The 19955-nt window shown below is 40.1% G+C and overlaps 1 protein-coding gene across 18 annotated transcripts in view; it reads left to right on the forward strand.

Moving 5' to 3' along the window:
* TSPAN4 (tetraspanin 4) overlaps window positions 1-19955 on the forward strand; it is a 462762-nt gene that overhangs the window by 373141 nt on the left and 69666 nt on the right. For 17 of the 18 annotated variants that reach the window (XR_010373107.1, XM_064452454.1, XM_064452457.1 and 14 more), the window contains one exon: window positions 13076-13267. The exons of the other annotated variant lie outside the window; for it this stretch is intronic. Coding sequence is in view for 16 of the 17 variants with exons in the window: in XM_064452454.1 (XP_064308524.1) it covers window positions 13076-13267 (192 nt within the window). In the remaining variant the exon portion in view is untranslated. The remainder of the gene's footprint in view (window positions 1-13075; window positions 13268-19955) is intronic. 18 annotated transcript variants of the gene reach the window in all.

The raw sequence follows: 19955 nt of genomic DNA on the forward strand, positions 1-19955 counted from the left end.
AGTTAGTTAGGGAGGCTACTAGTAAGGCTGTTTTCTCAAAAGGATTTCCCTTCATGTTTCTTTGCTGTGTCTTTCCACTTTCATTTGAGGACTCTCATTCATTCTGCTGTGCTTTCCTCCCTTGCAATATTTCAGCCATGTACTTTTGATACCTTTCTCTCTTGTGAGAGAGCATCTTCTTAATGGCAAGTCACACTCTTAGAGAGCTGTGGGAAAGAGGCAAGGTGGACTGAAAATTGGATGCTTTTTTTTGTTGTTTTTGTCCTGGCAAAAGCCCATTGCTTTAGAATAGATCTCAAGATGTGCCACATGCCAGGTAAGATCTCATCATTCTAGATTAACCATGAAGCATTGCTGTTGCTTGATAGGCAAAGCTCACTCGCCCTTGGGAGAGTGAGAGACTGTGCTGGGATTGAGATGCCAAAAAAACCACTGAAGTGAATGCCTCTTGGGGATTCACTCCATTGTCTGAAGGTGAGCTGTTAAATGCAGTCTCCAAGGATGAGAGCTTTCTGTCCCTTTGATTGTGTTTTGGCTGCCAAATGGTTAATGGAATGGGAATGGAGACTGCTGAAATCGTCTTGAGACTTCTCTTGTTACTGAGCTGCTCGTTTACAATTTGAAATCAGTCATTTAGCTATAAGTGGCTACAGGTCATTAATTATGAGCAGGTTCTCTACAGTACAGCTGCAGACTGTAAGTGGCCTCATGATGAATTATTAAAGAAGGCTTTTCCCATGCTTCACAAATACGATTTTTAGCCTGAACTTAACTGAGAGATTTCCCATTCCCACCTTTCCCCCTCCTATCCAGAGAAGCTAATATTGTTGTTATTCCAATAATATCGTTCACTATCCAAAATATCCTTGTTTGAATAAAGTTATACTTCTCAACGTTTGACTTCCTTTTCTATCCCACTCCCATGTCTTCCTCCAATTTTATTCTCTAGTCAGACCTGTCCCACCCAGCACAGACACATTGCAGCAATCTCTGCCCTGAAGCTCATTTATTCTCTTGCCTATTAAATTTGTATTAAATCCCACTATCTTCTTTTGGGAGACATACTAGAATTAGTACACAGCCTGGTGTCATGAGACCATTCTCTGGGTTTCCTCTCTTTGTTGAAGGCTGTAACATTTATATTTGAAAGCTTTTTATTTTTCCACCTGTAGCATTTGAATTGCAATACACCCTGTGGACATTTCAGCTTTGTCAGCTTGACTGTTATTAAGCTGTAATAATTTATCATCATTGGCAATGATTTTATGTCGTGTTTTTTTAAGCAGGCATTGCAGAACATTTATTGGTAAACTGCTATGAGCATGCAAAGACTTAAGATATATAATTTATAAAGCCATATTTATGTAGCAGTCCTTTATGATAGAAGGTTGTGCTGAGAAAGTGTTTGAGATGACAGTTTATTTTTAGATGAGCCAGAAGTCTTTGTTTCCATCTCATTTCAGGCCCCAGCACAGAATGATTGAGGATCTCCAGAAACCCAAAAGCTTTTTCGCCTCTAATGGCAAGAGAGACTATGTAAATAAAACTGGCAAACATAAAAATGCAATAAACTACAACTCTTTCATGAATTTATCACATGAGGGGGCAAAGTAATAAAAAAGCTATAAATTTGTGTCAGTCATACTCCTTTATTAAGAGCTACTAGGCAATACATGTAATGGGCAGTGCAAGAACGTAAGTGTAGCTGAATGCTTTCCATGAGCATTCACTGGAAGAGACTTGCTAAACTGAGATAATTTGATTCTTCATGCTCTCTGTGTGTATTTGCACACACATGGGGTTTTAATAGCTGTGCGATAGCTTTTTTTTATCATAAGGAAGAAAAAGACCGATATGTAATTTTAATTAATAAGGGTAGATGAGTCAATTTCCAAATTATCTTGGGGAGGATTGTGAAGTTTCATGACCTGGCATTTGGAGAGAGAATCATCTTTTTTGTCTTTTAGTAACAAGGCAAGGGAGGGATTTCATGTTTAAGTCTATGCTATTTGCTCCACCTACCCTACAATCACTGCATAGACTAGGTTTCTGAAAGGATTATTTGTCCTGGATGCATATTCTAGGATAGGCTGGAGTGACCTTTGGAGATGCCTGTTTCTTTCCAATGCCAAAGCAAGGAGAGTCTGGGCAGATGGATTTGAGCTGGGATCTGGGTTAACCTAACTCTAGGCATATGGGCTACTGTTGTGGTCAGGGAAATTCTGGTCAATGCTATTGATGGTGTCTAGGGAGCTATTTAGCTGACTAAAGGCAGGCTTAAACTATGAAGAGCTACATTGATTTCTAGTCACCACTAGTAGCATTGACATCTCAAGTAACGTGACCTGAATCCCACCCTCGGTGTCTAAAACCTGGTCATATAGACCTGAAGTAAAAAGAAATATTTGCAATCTTTCTGTGTTGTATCCTGCAGCACTTGACAAAAGAAGATGAAGTTTAGTCCAGAAATATTCTGCAGTTCAGAATTTTCCACAGTACTTTTATGACCAGAGGGGTACTTGTAGGTAGCCCTTCATGTAAGCTCATTATTTGGACTGTCCCAGTGGGAATGTTTATGCTCGTTTTTACTTTGTAGTCTTTGCGTTCATTTCTGCAGATCCCTGAAACAGGAAAAGCAAAATAAAATGTGAAAGCAAGGGATTCTGTGGACTCTCCTATCTGTATGTTGCAATGAAGCTGCTGATCATAGATCTGTTTAACCAGATATGTTTATTCCAAAGCATCTGAAAAGCTTCCATAGCAGATATTTGGTTGGTGATAAGACAGGACTGTAGTGTTTCCTTTGGGGATAACTAGCAGAGAAAAAAAGATTATTTGAGGTGGCATTCATTACTGGTGGCATACTGCCCATGCTTGGAAGTGGCTTGGGACACAGGCAATTGCATATAAATAGAACTAGTAAGAGTGCAAAAAAGCCTCAGATGTGCTATTGTATAGCAAAGCCTAATATAAATAAACAATCATTAAAAATTGCTAACATAAAACAAGGGAATAATCTTTGCTTTCTCTTGTACTCCCGCCCAATTAGAATAGTTTTCTTGACAAGGCATTTGAACTATTGAAGAGAGATATGCTATTCCAGTCATAAGGCTGGTTTTGTTAGGAGGGATTGCTTACATGGTATTGTTAGGCAATTGCAATGGTAGTAAATACTTTGTTTGCCTGTACAAATATTATTAACAATCCATTAAAAAGAATCCGTAAAAGATTCAGAATGCATTTTGCTCAGCTTTCTGATGGTGTTCAGTGAAAGGAGATGAGCTTTGTGATGTGAGGCTGCTTGTTATTAGGGTGTGATTATTGCTCACAAGTCTGTTATTGATCAGGGGATCGATACTGAATGTGGTAGAAACCCTTCCTATGACCATGTGAGCTGCTTATTGATGGGACTGTTTAAAAAAGAATTATCACTAAAAGCCAGTTGTGGTATACAAGTTTGGTCATTGTCCCCGCCTCCATGGAAAGATAAACCTCAGAAGAGGAAGGTCTCACTGCATCTTAATGTATTTCACATTTCGTCATTAGTATTAGTATTGCTGATATGCTTAGCCATCCTCCATGGAGCTGTTTGCATTTGCATCTTGGATACCCCAGCTGGTTTTGGTGTTTGTTGGTTTGTTTTAATATAGGAAAGAAAATTAAGACGGCGAGTGGTCATTTTGCATGTGAGCTGTTATGGCAGTCAAGGGGTTAAGTTGCAGCCTAGAGGGTAATAGGTTTTCGCTGTGAAATGTGGCAGAGAGGCTGGCAGTGGGGAGGGAAAATAGAGATAAAAGGAGAGGGTCGGAAATTTTGTTGGAGTGTTCTGAACTAGTCTTCCATTGCACAGTTTTCTTCTATTCGTGGGGCCTCAGCACCCCCACCTTGTACTCCAGTTGTTTTCTAGTTTGTTTTATTCCCAACACTAACCTCACATCGAATGTTACTTCTACTGAATGATGCTGCAGCATTGTTATGATATGAACTGGAAAGTGTCTTCAGGTTTACTGGAAGCATGAATATGAAGAAGCCTCTTGATAGCAATTAGAAGGTTTTCATGCCTGTGACTCATTCAGATAGGAGGGTTGTGCTGGAGTCATGTCCCACAGCTTTGTAGGAGCCGAGATACTGTATAAAGGTCCTACTGCTTCCCAAAACCTTCTGGTTCCTACTGGGGATGGGCTCAATTCCTGAGCAGGGCTTGAGCCCCTCAAGGAGAGATCTGGGTGTGCCAGGAGTCAGCCTGAGTGCCCTATGCTTTTTCGGAGGGACTTGGAGATTAGTGGGAAGGGGCTTCCTGTGATATGGGAGATTTGTCTGTCCTTGAGAGGACTCAAGGTGTTGCCAGCACCTGGTCAGAGAGAGCAGGTCATAGGTGCAGTTTCTACGGTGGGACCAAGCGAAGAGAGTGTTACATTGCTGGTGTTCCCACTGACCCTCACCTCCAGCCCTCTGCTGTGACCTGGTAGGTTTAAGACCAGTATTTGATGGTGGCCCTATGCATCCTTGTTGATACTGTTAATAGCTTCTGCCCGGGTGCATTGCAGGAGATTTTGTTCAGGCTATTTAATCACATATTGGTTTATATAGTCAAGACTTATTTTTTGAAAGCTTTTGTGAAGGAGGGTATCAGCTTTACTTGCCATCATTTTTTTTTCACAGTATCAGCAATTTTCTTTTTTAGATACACAACTAATTTTGCATTTCAACTATAGTATCTATGTTCACTATGGACGTTTCTATAGCAACCAGCCTTGTGCTGTCTACATACCTCTATGGATGGATTAAACACGCAACATAAAAATGTTTTTCATTTTATTTTTCTGCAGACTGTCCCTGTTAGAACATCTTTTAAAAACTTTTTGAGTAATATAAAATAGGAAGACTATCTCTGTCATCTTCATACTACTTAAGAAACCTGTTTATTTATCTTTGCTTTTTATATGATCCCTATCATCTTATTATTTCACTACCTCTTACTCTAAACCCATCCAGTGCCTCTAAGGGAGAGAAAACTACTAAAGACACCAAATAATCTGGATTTTATCCAATGCAAGAAATCTGTGGTAAACCAGGGAACTGATCTGTGGCCTCTGGAGTCATTATTTGATATTCATTATCCTTAGTTTTTCTCAGCATGTCACCAAATGTTTTAGATAAAATTCTCTGTCAACAATCTCCTTTACAGAAATGACAGGTTTTGTGTTGTTTAAAATACCAAACTTCACCATTTCATTTGCTTCTATTGTTTTCAGTATTTAGTGCTATGTATGTGACAGCAGGTGACTAAAATTGGACCTAGAGCTCCAGATCCGGTCTTTTGCGAGTTCATGCTACAAAGTAATTTAAAAAGTTGTATATTATTTTACAGATGGGTCAGTACAGGGACTCCAGAGCACACCCAGTTTTCTTCCATTTCTACTTCTTTTTTAAAAGGTTTAACTTCATTTGATGGATTCTGATTCCAGACCTCATGCACATACCGATTTCATTACAGTCATCCCAGGTGGATTTAGAAATTACATTTGAGGAGCAAATGAAAAAGCTTTTAACACTTTCAATTTGGCAGCAGTTAAAACTAGAACCTGAAAAGAGAGATATTCTTTTTGTTGTCATATATTTGTCCCTTTCCATCTTCTGCATTTGCTCTGCATTTCAGTGCATTCGATGCATTCAGTCATTAACTCAGTACTTCACTCATAATCCTTAATTTGAATTAGTTTAGGTAAATTTCCAAATTAGATGCTTGTGACACTGATAATCACATTTTTTTTTAATATTCCGTGATCATGTTTAATCTTTTTTCGGCAGTGCTGCCTTAACAGGTCATCCTCACCTGTTCTCTTTCTGAAGTTTTTGCATCCTTAGTGATATGACTTTGTAGTATGGGAGAATTAAGTGCACTACAGAAGTGACTAACTAAAGTCAGTGGCAGTTAAGCACATGCTTTAAATGCTTCGCTACATAAGGCTGCGATTGAGCACACGTTTAAGTGTTTGAATGAATTCTGAGCCTGTGAAAGGAAAACATCACTTTTAGATTGGGTGTATTAACTCATAAATGTTGGCGTTCTGTTCTTTTTTTAACTGTAGTTGATAGATAACTGATTTAGAGGATCAGGTACGTAGGAGAATGATACTCATAGAACAGCAGGGATTAACTGAATGACTTTTTATTCACTTTTCCGTTAACAGGATGTCAGCATGATATTCTGTCTTTTGACATCTTCAATTGTCCCCAAATTTACTTGAGTTGTATGAGACTGCAATTTAGTGGTGGAACTCAACTGGGAAAGAATAATGAATTTCTTGAGGCTTAAGTTCTTGAGGCTCAATCCTCACCAGGGTAACTGAAAAAAGAGCATTTTATATGTTTCCATTATTGACACTATGAAAATGAATGCCCTTCTTGTGATGTTTCTTTGCCCACAAAGAGCTCCAAAGTCCTGTTTGTAGACTTTCTAGGCTTGATAAAAACGCTCTTGGCATTTGTCAGGTTCATGCTATGGGTGGAATATTCTAAAACAAAACCTATTTGTAGGAGAGAAGTACCTAAAAGGAAGGAAAGCAACAAAGTGAGCTATTGAAGTGTGTTTCTTTGAACATGTGACAAGACTACAGTGTGGTAGAGGGCAGTGAGGGTACGAATCTCAGGATGTCATGCTGGCAGGCAGAACACGAGTTAGGATTGTAGCCCTCAAATACCTGGGTGTGCGTAACGGTTGCTTGTCTGTCATGCAGGGTATGAAGTTCAGGCCTGGGAAAGACAGTGCGTCACGTCTACTTTGAAATCATGTTGAGCGCTATACGCTGCGTTGCACCACTGACAAGACAGTGGCTTGTAAAGGAGAGGCAGACAGCATGTTAATCAATTCATAAGAAAAGGTCTAGTATGACATTCAGGCGGATCCTTGGCTGTTGTTGATCAGGATGGTGACTGATCAGTCATGATGGTTGATACCAGCGGACAATGTAGGCCTGCAACTCTTGGAGGTATTTGGCTGCTGCTTTCGTACATAACAGCCCATACTGCAAGATGAAATTTTTGTATCTGAAACTAATTTTTAAGCAAAATGAAAAGAATATGGAATGGCAAAGCCAAACAACTAGTTTCATAGAGCTTTTAATTTTTAAATGCTTATCTGCAGAGCTGAAGAGATTGGCATTTGAAATGCTTTGTGCTTTAACTCAGTTGTACTCTTTTAAAGCATTCTCCTGTAAGTCATAGAGATATTAGTGAAAGAGTTCAAAAGTGGAATTAAATGACACCAGAATAAAATAAAATTTTGACTTGAGAGAATATATAGCAGTGAGTAGATGTTCTAAAAGAAAGTGTTGAGTCTGGGAGTAAAGCAGCATCTGCTTGTGATATGTAATTTATGTGGGATAACGTCTGCCTACTGGGTGGAGCTGGCACTCATTACCAGTTGAGACCAGACATGCCTGAGAAGCAATGCAACTGAGAGCCCATCTGAATTAGATGAGGAAAGGATTTTCTGAGTTGTTCCCTTTTACAGAGGGGATTTGCAGACTGCAGGCTTGGGTTCTCTTTCTCTCTTTCTTCTTACCTCATGATGTGCCCTACTGTTGAAATCCCAAGTCTCAACTGACTTTTGAGGTCTATCTGCAGACTCAGTAGATTGGAGACTTTTCTGCCCTTATTTATGCTTCTCTGACAAAGACTTCTTCAGGGGACTGTGCTGGCTCAGCCAGCCTGACTGATAATCAAGGTGCTAAAGACGTGTGGGTGGAGTATGGGGTGGAAAGGATGTGCTTGCATTCAGCCAAGCTTTAAAAGGCTGCTTAGTCCCTAGAGTGGGAAATCACGAAGACTTTTTACAATGATCTAGAGGATCTGTAAGCCCAGCTCCAATTGATTTTTTGATGCAAATTATGAGACAGCTCAAGTGCTCTGGAGGGATGACAATTGAGAATTTGCTGGCAGCTGCCTAAATTCCATAAGCAATACTGAAAACCTGGGCCATGGCTGCAAGAGCAGAAGGCAGCACTACAGAGGAGAAGGAAGTGCATGTGTGTGAAGAGCTGAGGTCGAGGTATCCTTATTCTGCTTCAGAAATGCAGTAAGATAATTTAATCTTTTTTTTTTTAAGTACTATAGCATAAGCCCCGTGTTGTTTCTAGTTTAGCTATTGATTGTACCAACGCAAGAGTCTGTTACATGTGGACATAAGTTCTTGGATTTCCCTGCAACTATTCTATATCAAACCACAAAAAATCTAGTGGACTGGATGTGTAGAGGTTAGCAGGTCTTACTCCAGATTTGTTAAGGCTGAGAGAGAAGAGTCTGGATAGGATCTGTATGCCCATTAGAAGAGAAATATAGCTTTTATAGGTCCAGTGGATCCAAGGGGGAGGAAGATATTTTTAATTTGTTTCTGAATTTGATGAACATATTTCTAAATTTTGGTTTGAAATAAGCTATGCTTTTGTTGATGAAAAACCAAGAGTATCATATATAGGTAAGGAGAAACAGGGACTTAACTCTTTGATTGTTGTCTGTATGTATAACCCTGTCTCTGAAGATAGGCTGATGCCAAGCAAAGCAATCAAGCAAAAAAAAAATTCAAATTCACACTGTAAGTGAACTTCAAAACTAGGAAGGTGAAGAGGGTGAAGTCAGGAGAACATACAAATCCTCATAACGTGAGATGGTTTCATTTAGCCAAGTACCCTATTTTTGGTCATGGTCACTCAGGGATGTTTAGAGAGAATATAAGAAAAAAAGAGAGATAACAGAGGAAATTTTTACCAGCTGCTCCAATTAACGATTTAAGGTCTTTACCTGCAAGGGCTGCATGTAAAATATAATTTTTAATAAATGCTAGTATACCTTGCCCACCTTTGATTTGTGTAATCCCTTTTTGAACCTGCTTATATTTTGATATCCCCATAACTCTGTGGCAATGAATTCCAGAATTTAATTAAATGTTTTGTGAAGAAGTACATGCTTTTATTGGTTTTCAACCTGCAGACCAAATAACCTCTAGCTTTTTTATCTCAAGAAAAATGATTAATGATCCTCTATTCACCTTTCCCATCCCATGTTGGCATTTCTGGACTGCTACTGTTCCAGTCTCTTCACTCCCAGGAATGTGGTCCCTACTAACTGATCTGTTTTTCAAGTATTTTTACCTAGTCCTTTTTAAATTGTTGCTAAAAGGACGCAGCTCAGATCATGGCCATTTTGGATGAGGTTTGTGCATATCCTTCAGTTTGCACAGCAGAGCTCTAGAGCCTTAATACACTAAGCATAGAGATGTACTTCAGTTCTGCATTTGCTACTCCATTTAACTTTCCAAATTCAGAGGCACAAAGAGGTTAAATTTTACATCATCCTTTATTTGTTAAATTTCTGTATACCATTCCATATTTGTTAAATTTCAGACCTCTGACTAGCGAAAGAAATGCAGCTTGTGCTACACTGAGGTGGTACTAGTAGTGTGTGTCACATGAGCTCTGCTGAAGTGTCCATCCATGTGGTGGGACACCATCTGCAAATTCAGTCACCCTGCCTACCGGCAGTCGGTAGTGGTGGTGTGGTGCAGATGGATGTCTATGAGGTGTTCAATAGTCTAATGGCCATGAACTCGCAGTGTGAAGGTGTTCTCCAGAAGTGGCCACTCCTTCCTCCAAGATAGGCAGCTGCTGCACTGGCAGGTTGTTTGTGCACATGCTTGTATACAGTGCCATGGCTTCTGCATTAGCACACACGCCTCTGCTTTTTCCGTGTAAGATTCTTGATTCATTTGATCCTGTCAATATATGTATGTATTGCATTTCCACCTCCTCTGTGTCTAGCTGAAAGGAAGAGTAATTTAAGTATGCCTTACGTTACAAAAACATATGCTGGATAATGTTTACATTACTACTGTTAATACCTTGATGTTGATTTTTGCATTGCATACTCTTGCTCCATAGTTAGAGAGGGAAACATACTCACGCAAAAGTAACTGGATAGCAAGTGGGATTGAGAAAGCCCTTCTAGTTTAAATAGGTGGAGGCTGGGGGAGAAAAACCCTCCAAGTGAGTTAGTTTAACTACAAAACAACCGGTCATACCTTCCACTTGGATTTTGTTATCAGTGTATTTTTTTAATACACGAGGAATTTTTTTTTATGTAAAAGAGGAAGTATGAGGGGTAGATCCTAATCAGATACAATATAAGAAGCCTCGATTAGATGCATTTTCCATGTAATAAAACAAAAAAAAAAAACCACTTAAAGACACCATCACCATTATAATGAACAATGAGGCAATTTCTTCTGCAGTATTTTAAGTGTGTAGCTGTGACTTCAGAATAATTTTCTCCAACAACATGCATATATCTGGGGCTGTTTGGGATTACTTTGTTTACCATACTGTAAGATCAATTCTAAATGTATGCACTGAAGTCTGAATAATTCATTTTCTAGCCCATTAGAACAATTGGAGGATCTAATTCCTTAGGCAGCTTTTTTGCGGAGAGAGCGAGTGCACACATGTCTGTGTATCTCTTGGGGAAGGAGAGAGAGTGAGTCTATGCTTTTAGAGTAAGCCACCCGCTTTACTGCTTGACTCTGCTGTATAAACACCTATGAGCAATTTACGTTGAGTAGAATAAAGCACTCCTTCCACAGCCAATTGCGCAGTCCAGGGCATGCAAAGAACCCACTACTCGTGTCTTTGTACTCACGATTTTGCAACTCAGGCACAGATGTACTAAACAGCCTGTTAGAGATCTACACTGAGGTCTGTCCTGGAACAGACATGTAACTCAAAACTGCTGAGTCTTAGGGCTTTCACATCTTGGCAAACCCTGAAAGCTGTCAAGACTCATCACTCTGCTTCTGACTGTTTGACATAAACAAGGACTGGGAGTTGGGGATGGGGTAGGGAGGAAAAAAAGTAGAGGAAAGGGAACATCATAAATACCTAAGTAAAAGTATCCATACCTTAACAGCTCCTTAGATACCAAAACAAAGAGATCAAAACAGGCATGCTGCATAGACCCAGCTACAACAGTTTTCTCTTTGCTGTGATCCAGAATAAATACATGCGATTCCTCTGATCCCTGGATCTTAGACTGGGAATTATGCTACTGTTCAGTTCAGAATGGAGGAAGTGAGTGAGCTTTTTGAATGTTTGGGAACAGAAAATACTCTGCTATCGTTGGAAAGGCTCCTGTGGCCATCTTGGTGAGTCTTGGTTCCCTTCAGCATTTCCTTAACCAGGTGCTTGAGTGTTATTATGGTCATTGGACGGATACTTACAGGCTGTGGAGGCAGAAGAGCAGTTGTACTTTCCATCCCATTCATTGGCCAGTTTAGTGCTATTCCTGACTGTATCTTAGTGCTCTGACAAGTTTGGTTTTAGCTTGGGTGTCTGCCAGCTCTCCTTCAATGCTGTTCTGCTGTCCAGCAGACCTTCAGAGTTTTATTTCCATTTTATGGTCTGTAAGTGGGCATAGAGGGTTTCCACTGTATATTGCCAGGGCATGGACTGTCCCTCCGTGGTGCTTGTAGAGGATACTTTGCAAAAAGGTGAATATGGTGATATGGGATGCCCGTATATGAAAAGGCTGATGAACGAAGTATTTGAATCCCTGTGTCCTGGAGTCTGCCTTCTTTCAGTGGAGATACGCCAGTTGATGCAGCTGAGTACATTGCAGTCAGGTGTAGTTTGGCTCCTTAGTTCTGAACAAAACAGAATGGTTTGCAACTGGGGTGAGGAGTCCTGCCTTGAGACACCGCTGCCTTTGTTGTCCCTTGTTGAGGGGGAATTCAGTGGCATGCAAAGGCAACTTTAGCAATTAGTACTAAGAAATTGCTTTGGCTTTTGTGTTTCTCTTCTGTGTTTCATTTCTGAGGCTTAGCTCTGCCCCAGGATTAGCTCTGTCTTTTTTTCTTCCCTGGTTCATGAGCTGCCTTATGTTCATCCACTTTATGCAGACATTTAATTGATATGCTCCTGTGTCTGGCTTACTACTCTATGAACACAATTTCTTTCCTAGCCTTTAATTGATTTGGATAATAAAGGGCAATTATAAAACTCAATAAAAATTGGTTATTTTAAGGGGAAAGCAGGAAAGAAACCTAAGTGATGCTCTGCTATGTGAGTGTATAATAATGCAAAATCCCCTTTGGTTTAATTCTATTTAATTGCTCAGCTTTACTCAGATTGTTACAATTCCGCAGGCTTTCTCACAGTTATAAGCAGCATGCTTATAAATGTTTGTGTTTTTTAAAAGTTCCTTGTGTATATAATAATTGCAAATTTTATGGGTTTGTGGTGGCTGCTGCCTGCACTGGCATCCTCCCTTCTCCTTGCTCACATGCCTGGGGAGCCTGTACTACTGCTCTCCTCTCAAATTTTTCCTGAACAAGCCAAGGCTTCTTCTGAAATACCAAACCAGTGACCACATTAGGAGTAAAAATCTGTTTGGGTTTTTTAAATATTACAGGAGGATTCTGCCTCTTTCTCTGGCCCCTTTACACTCTAAATGATCTCTTGCTTCCAAAGGAGGCAAGACCTTGGATAAGAACTAAATGAGAAGAGCTATGAGGTGTCCTACCAGGGGATGCTCTGGCAGGATTTGTTTATGGCATGTGCCAGGGATAGGAGTTGGTGTACTGGGATGGGAAGAATAGGGGATCAAAAGGGCTTCAGCCGTTCTGGGCAGCTCTCTAAGGTACCAAAATAGGATATGGATTTTTTCAGTCCCTTTGAGATCTGAATCTTTGGGAATTTCTCCTTTACTCAGTGTCTGCTTTTTCACTGGAGAGAAAGAGATCTGATATTTCAAGCTGTGTCCTGGATTTAGGAAATCTAGGTCTTTTTGTTGAGTGTACATCTTACTGATGAGTTCCCCCTATATGAATTATTTTTTCTTTCTCCTTTGTCTGTTTTCCCTACTGAAAGCACCATAGGGATATGGTATGATATGCATTTCTTATTAGGTGTGACTGCTGGGTTTACCCCAGCAGAGCCATTCTACCACTGCCATGTTGGTATGGATTAATACCTGGGTTTGCTTGGATACGATAACTGAATTTCATTGTTTCTCTCTATTTTCCCAGTTGGGAGGCTGTGGAATCCTTGGAGTTGGCATCTGGCTGGCTGTTACCCAAGGGAACTTTGCCACCCTCTCCTCTTCTTTCCCGTCTCTGTCAGCTGCCAACCTACTGATCGTCACAGGGACATTTGTCATGATCATTGGCTTCGTGGGCTGCATAGGCGCCATCAAAGAAAACAAGTGCCTCCTGCTGAGTGTGAGTATTAAGCTGCTATGCCATTGTAGTGTTTGCTGTCTTAAGGTGCTGGTGCTATGCCAATGCCTGTTACAGTGTCCTTACTTCCTTATAGAATTTGCCCATTTGACTTGCATGAGATGTGAGTCATGTTTGAATCAGTCCTTGATAGCTCTAAGGGGCTGCTAGATCATTCCTAACCATGCTTTTAACCTGTCATTGGAGAATGAGGCCTGCAAGAGGGAAGGGTTAGTGGTGTTGTGGGTTTCCTTGAACTCTTCAGAGAAGAGGGAGGGGTTTATGAAGACATCTTCTGCAGTCTACCCTTGAATTATTTTTTACTCAGCTTTGGTAGCTATCTACTCCGAATGACTATCCTGGTGGGAGTGATGATCCAAATTCCTGGGCAGAAAGATCAATGTAGGCAGGAAACATTGTAAAGAGCTTGATTTTTGTTTAAATTGGAAAAGAAGTCCTTCAGAATTGGCAATAGTGGTTTTGCCAATCATTAACTCTCAAAAGGCTGAGATGTCAGGGAGCAAAGGTGCCAGCACAAGGAGACTGCTGTGAAATCAAAGATTAATAAGGTGCCAGCTGACCATGATTTAACAGAGGCTTGATCCACATCCCTAGTGTATTTTATCAAAATGTAATTTGATGCCACTCAAAACTGGACTTCAGAAGTAGTGAGTGCCTGCTATAGTTGGTGTTAGTGTATATTTTGGGTCCTGTTCAGCTGGAGACCAGGAAGCCAGATGATCTTGCTGCTCAAGTCAGGACTTTACCATGAGGTTCAGCAAACTTCAGAGTGAAGTGAAGCTGGGGTTTAGTTTGGTGAGCTGGTGATTCCTTTGTAAAAGGCTGTTCATCACTGTGCTTCACATTCACAAACTATACCTGGGAACTACAGGATGAGTCGAGGCACACAGCTCCCAAGAAAAATTCACCCTGTAAAAATCTTTTAAGTGACTATGAGATTCCAAGCCTCAGTAGAGGACTCTTTCCAGGCCCCTGCCTTAATTGGTTGTGTCTGCTGATTTTTAACCCATAAAAGTCAGGACTAGTCAGTCTAGGCTAGTAAAGATTATTTATGAGGCTGGTAGGTGATTTGAAACTAAAATGAACAACATAAATTGAAATTCAGGCAATTTTGTGAGTGGGAATTTACACTGGGAAGGCTGAAGTCAAAACCTGAGGCTGAAAGACCATGACAATTTTAACAGTCTTATAAATACCCACTTTGTGGAGGAGGTGTCTGGCCAGTCAGATGTAATTACTGGATTACAGCTCCAATGCCAATGCAGCAGGAATCCACATGGTGCTGAGTGTAATGGTATAGCTTATATGTGCAAAATTAATCACCTATTTTGTGCTTTTCTGATTAAAGTCCTAGCTCAGTTGTGACCAGCAATGAATGAGCAGTGTCTTACATGTGAGGATCAGGTCAGGATCTGGCAGTCAGTCCTCAGTACTGGAAGAGTTTCAGCCTTTTATCTCCTATGGTTTGTTGGCTGTCATCGTTCCTTTTGGCAAGGGTGAAGTCTCCCTTGATCAGCCATCATTGCTGCAGCTAGGGTGAATGTACTCAGCCACTCCTCGATGGGCATCCTTTTCAGGAGATGCAATGTTTGGAGGTACTGCTCCTCCTAACACATAGTGCAGAATACCCAGAATCTAATGCCCTTCAATGCACGATCTAAGGACTAATCTAATGCCCTTCAGTGCATAATGTAAGGACAGTACTTAATGGATCAAGTTAAGTAATGCAAAGGAATCCAAATTCATTTAGGAACTCTTTGCATGGAAGAATTGGGAAGCTTGATCTGATTTGGTACCAGCATTCCACTCTGTCTGCCTGTCCTTACCTTTGTGTACCATAGCTATTCAGTGTGGTCTCTATTTCACTCAATTTTCTTCAAAATTGAGTTATGTTAGAGCTGATTACAGCTACTTTAATTCTGAATAAGCCCAACTATAGAGGGTTGAAATACAGTTTCATTAGTCTACGTTGAATCACTTATTGTTTAGTCTAGAGTAACTTTCCACAATATGCATCAGTACATACTTGACCTCATTAAATACCAGTGAGATTTTTGAGCTCTTGTGAGTTCCTCTGTTGAGTCTATCTGTTTGGAAGGGAAATGGATGATGGTAGGAGCTGTTGTTTCTGGGAGCAAAGCCTTAGCATGTAGATTTGTTCTTAGTCTTCCTTTCAGCAAATTGCTGGTTGTATTTGACTAGTGTTGGAAATAGTACTTTTAAGCTCAGGGCTGGGGCATTTGGTTTTGGCCAGCTACTCTTTCTCTAAGTAATGTAGGTAGCAAAATAAATGCTTGAATGAAATAACTTGCTGAATATCTAACCAAGGCTGTTCTTAGTGTGTGTGGTTGCTACATTTCTTCATCCTTTTTTTATATCACAGGTGTTCCCAACACTGTGTTCTGCCAAAATGAAAAGAATCTCTTCCCAAAATAACTGTGTTTTGCTAAACATCCTTGAGAATGCCCCTTCTCTACTGCTTAAGAGGACTGTTTTGTTGTAGCTGGGATGTGATAGGTTTTGTCATCTAAGTTGTAAAGGGAAAGCTACTAAGCACTGGCAACCTTGTGTATATGTGACACGCACCGTGTTTTAACAGTCAGTGCAGGATCAAGTCCTTACACTCCTTTCTGTATGTCCCAGGCCACCACTTAACATCTGGCTTTGTTCCTGGTAGTAGCTAAGATTGCTTTTTGAATTGAATTCCTGTAATTTATGTCTCCAGAAGCTATTACCACAAATGTGACAGCAACTCATGGAATAAGTTGTCTTGGTCATGTGTGATGTCACTCCATATCTTCTTGTGCAGTGTTTGGTTTAGCAACTTTTCCTAACTTTTTCTTCCAGTTGAAAATAGGAGTTTTGATAATACACAGAGAAACTGAAGTTTACTCAGGGATGCAGTCATGGTGGGATGGCAGATACTCAGGTTGTAATCTACATATAAGAGGTCAAACATTGCTCCACTGAGCAGAACATGGCTGTGTTTCTCTGAATGAGTAGCAGGTTTCACTGACCTCCCCCTTTCCTCTGCTTGATACAGTGTGAGAGAAAGTTTTGGATGTTAAGTATGACCATAGACAGTAATAAAAATGAGGTGAATGTTGTCTGGTTCTCCAGATGCTCTGCCTGTATTGTATTTGTGTCACCTCCTGCTCTGAAATCATGTCCTTAAGATCTCCTTGAAGACACTTACAGCATTATAAGCATACAGATCACATGGACATGCCTGGTTTAACCAAGAACAATTTGGATAACCACTTGCTGTTATCTCCTGTAGTGTACCCCATCCTAATGATAGGTTGGTGTTAGTCTTTACACCTGCAAGGACTGGAAACACCTCTTCTGCTTCCTAAAAGCCAAAGAAAGAGGAAAGGATGTGGCAGTTACATGTTGGGGAAGGATGTAGTTGGGAATATGCTGCTGTTACTGGGATGGGTGGTTCGGAGGAAGACATTGGAAATATTGCAGGAGGCATGGACTGCCACTGGGATCCCAAAATGGACTGGGAGGGAGCAGGGCAGGAAGAACTACTAGCTCAACCCACCTGCATTGGAGGAGCAGAATTTTATGTGGTATTGGATGCAGCAGGATGTTTGTGTATAGTCTTGCCTTATGAATAGTGCTACTGTTCAATGATGTGGTAAGGAATGAGATTTCCTGAAGAGTCTGCTTCAGTGAATGAGAAATGAGCAGTATCAAAGAGACATTTCAATCTATTTATATTTCATACACTAGGTTGCAGAGCAGATAAGAATCTGATCCTGTATCTTTATGTTCTCCATATATGACATTTGTATTGGGTTGTCTTAGCAAGCCTGTAAGGTCTTTGGTATTAGGCTGCTGTGATGTTCGGTGTAAATGATAATAATTGCTTACCTCTGGCATTTGCCAATGACTTTTGAAAGAAAGAAGTTTTTTAAGCAGCAGAGGACAGATGGAGAAAGGAGGTTGAAAGGAGAAGTAAAGTTTAAGTTGTAAATGAGATTTTGCATAGCTACATGCAGTAGTCAGGAAAGATCCATGTTAACTCTGAATAGAGTGTTTAGATAGCCTAAAGCTTCACAGTTTCGCCTGGTGTCCACCAACTAAGGAGCTGGCAGATATTCTTTACTCAGTGGCAATGTATAGCCAGGACAATGCCTCATTAATCTCTTAAAAACCAGGCCCCTTCCTATTTCTCTGTATTCAGAGGAATAGAATAATATGAAAATCTAAAATGGAGCATGAAAAAAAATTTAAAAGGAAACCTCAACCATCTTACGCATTCTGCAAAAACACACAGATGGGGGGAGTTGTGCAGCTGTCATTCTGAGATCTCAGTGAACAAAGAATGGATATTTACAATGATTCTTATTTACTCTAGCTACCATGTAAAAGAAGATAAACTTTTCCATCATTATATTTCCCTAGGGAAATCAGAGCAACTAGCATTTCTTGAAAAAAAGTATACAACCCGGTGTATATAATCTAGCATCTGAATGTAGATGCAAATTGATGACTGAAGCAGGCAAACAATGCTTTCTTGCTTCAGGAAGATTCCTTTGAAATTTCTGCTATTCTTGTTGCTCAAGACTGTATAATAGAGGTCCCTCTGCTACAAGCTCAGCTGTAATTGGAAAATGCATCTTTGTTCTGATGGGTTAGGTCACTGTCCTGAACAGGCGACAGAGGTAATAAGCTAAGAGTCTGACTTGAGAAAGTTAGTTTATTGACTTCAGTTGATTTTTTTTTCATAGGTATTTGATCCTGCACTGCAGGATCATCTAGCTGTACTGCAAATCTCTATAAGCTATCTTGAAACAAAATTAGGAATCTCCTTTTGCTTCCTTCCCCTTTGCAAATGTGTTATAGTTCTAATGTCCATCAGAGCTATTAGTTGTATCCATCGTCTTTGTGAATTTTAGCTTTGAGTTTGCATTTAGCTTTGAGCGCTCTTAACCCCACTGCCATACATGTGCTTTTCAGCTGAGGGCAGGTCCTTGCAGAAGACAAGGCACCAGCTCGCTGTACCACTCTAGCACAATCAGTTATGATGACTTGATCGTAGTACTGACTGTAGGCAGGTGCAGTATGTACATGTGCACATGCCATTACTCTATGCTAAAGAAATTTATGCCCAATTGAGTACTTTTTTCTGTTTCATGCTCAAATGTTGACAAAGCTGATCCTTACGTGTCTGTATAAACATTGTCTTTTAGGTTAGCTGTTCAAGATCTGTGTTTGAGGAGCTAAATTGCCTGAATTCTTTGCCTTTCATACATGTTTAGCAGACATCTATATTTATATGCTTGCACTGGAAAAGGTCATTATTCCATGGATAGTCCAGATTAAAAATCTCAGCTCTAGACATTAAATCATGATGGATTATGTTATTTATCGTCTGTGTTACAGTATCCCCTGCAGGCAGCCCATGAGATCAGGATGCTTGTTCTGCATAAAAGTCATGGTAAGAAGATGCCCCTCACCAGCAGAGCTTACCATCTAAATAGATAAGACAAATGGAAAGTATTACTATCCTCATTAGACAGATGGGGAGCTGCAGCACAGTAAAACTAAGTGTCTTGCATAGGTTGCACTGGGAGATTGTGGGAGAGCTATGAAGCAAACCCAAATTGTGTAAATCTCAGCTCAGTGCCTATGTCATCTGCCTCTGATTACAGCAGAGTCTAGCTGGCCTGTGTGCTACAGTGACGTTTAAGAAGTGTTTTGTCCATGTTTCTGTAATAGTAATGACGATTTTGATTTCTTTCATCATATGTATTATGTACAAATGATAAATATCCCAAAGCAAAATTAGTTCTCAATTTTTATCTTGTTGAAAGTGACTAATTGGCACAATTATCTCATTTCCATGAGCTCCACTGCAGGATGTCCCAGCTGAGCCGATGAGCCTAATTGCAGTGTTACCTTCCGTTAAATGGGAAACAGGACATTCAGAGAAGCTGCCAGAAAGGGCATGTGAACATGGTCTAATGCAAATTTTTTTCAAATAGAAACTTACTTTTGGTCCCAGGAAATCATAGTCACTGGTAAAAAACAGTATCCAGCCCCTTGCGAAGGAAGGATTTTTATGTCAGTTTGGTTGTTACAGCACACATGTATAGAGACCAGGTTTCCAGGCACATGCAACTTAATAACTCATGTTCTGGAAAGAAATAAGATCCATTGGCAGTTCTATATTTCACCCTCTCATTTAGTGAAGCTTCTTTTTTTTTTTTCCTCCAATGATTTGGTGTGAAGAACACATTCTTCTGCTCCTGGTTGGGATGTACAACATGGCCAATAATCCATTCAAAAGAAGTAAAGGATGAGTCTTGTTTGTATAGACCTTAAGGCCTAAAAAGGCCTTAAGCTGGCACAGGTGATTCTTCACCACGTATTGCTCATAAAGGAATATATTAGAAAGGGGAAAGGGCTTGAAGTAGACAAAATGCTGATTCCTCTCTGATTACTCAAAGCCATCTGCCTTCTTATAAAGCACCAAGTTTGGGTACGTTGTCAAGGATTAGATCAAGGATCAAGTATTAGATAAGCAAGAAGATCGCTTAGATACACCCACTTTCCCCTTATTCCTGATTTGTAGATAAGCCTGATTTGTTGTTTTGGTTTTTTTGTTTGTTTGTTTTGGTTTTTCTAAAAAATAAAAAAAGAATTATTAATGAGAATG

This window comes from Phalacrocorax carbo, chromosome 5 (assembly GCF_963921805.1).
Source record: "Phalacrocorax carbo chromosome 5, bPhaCar2.1, whole genome shotgun sequence".
NCBI classification, from domain to species: domain Eukaryota; kingdom Metazoa; phylum Chordata; class Aves; order Suliformes; family Phalacrocoracidae; genus Phalacrocorax; species Phalacrocorax carbo.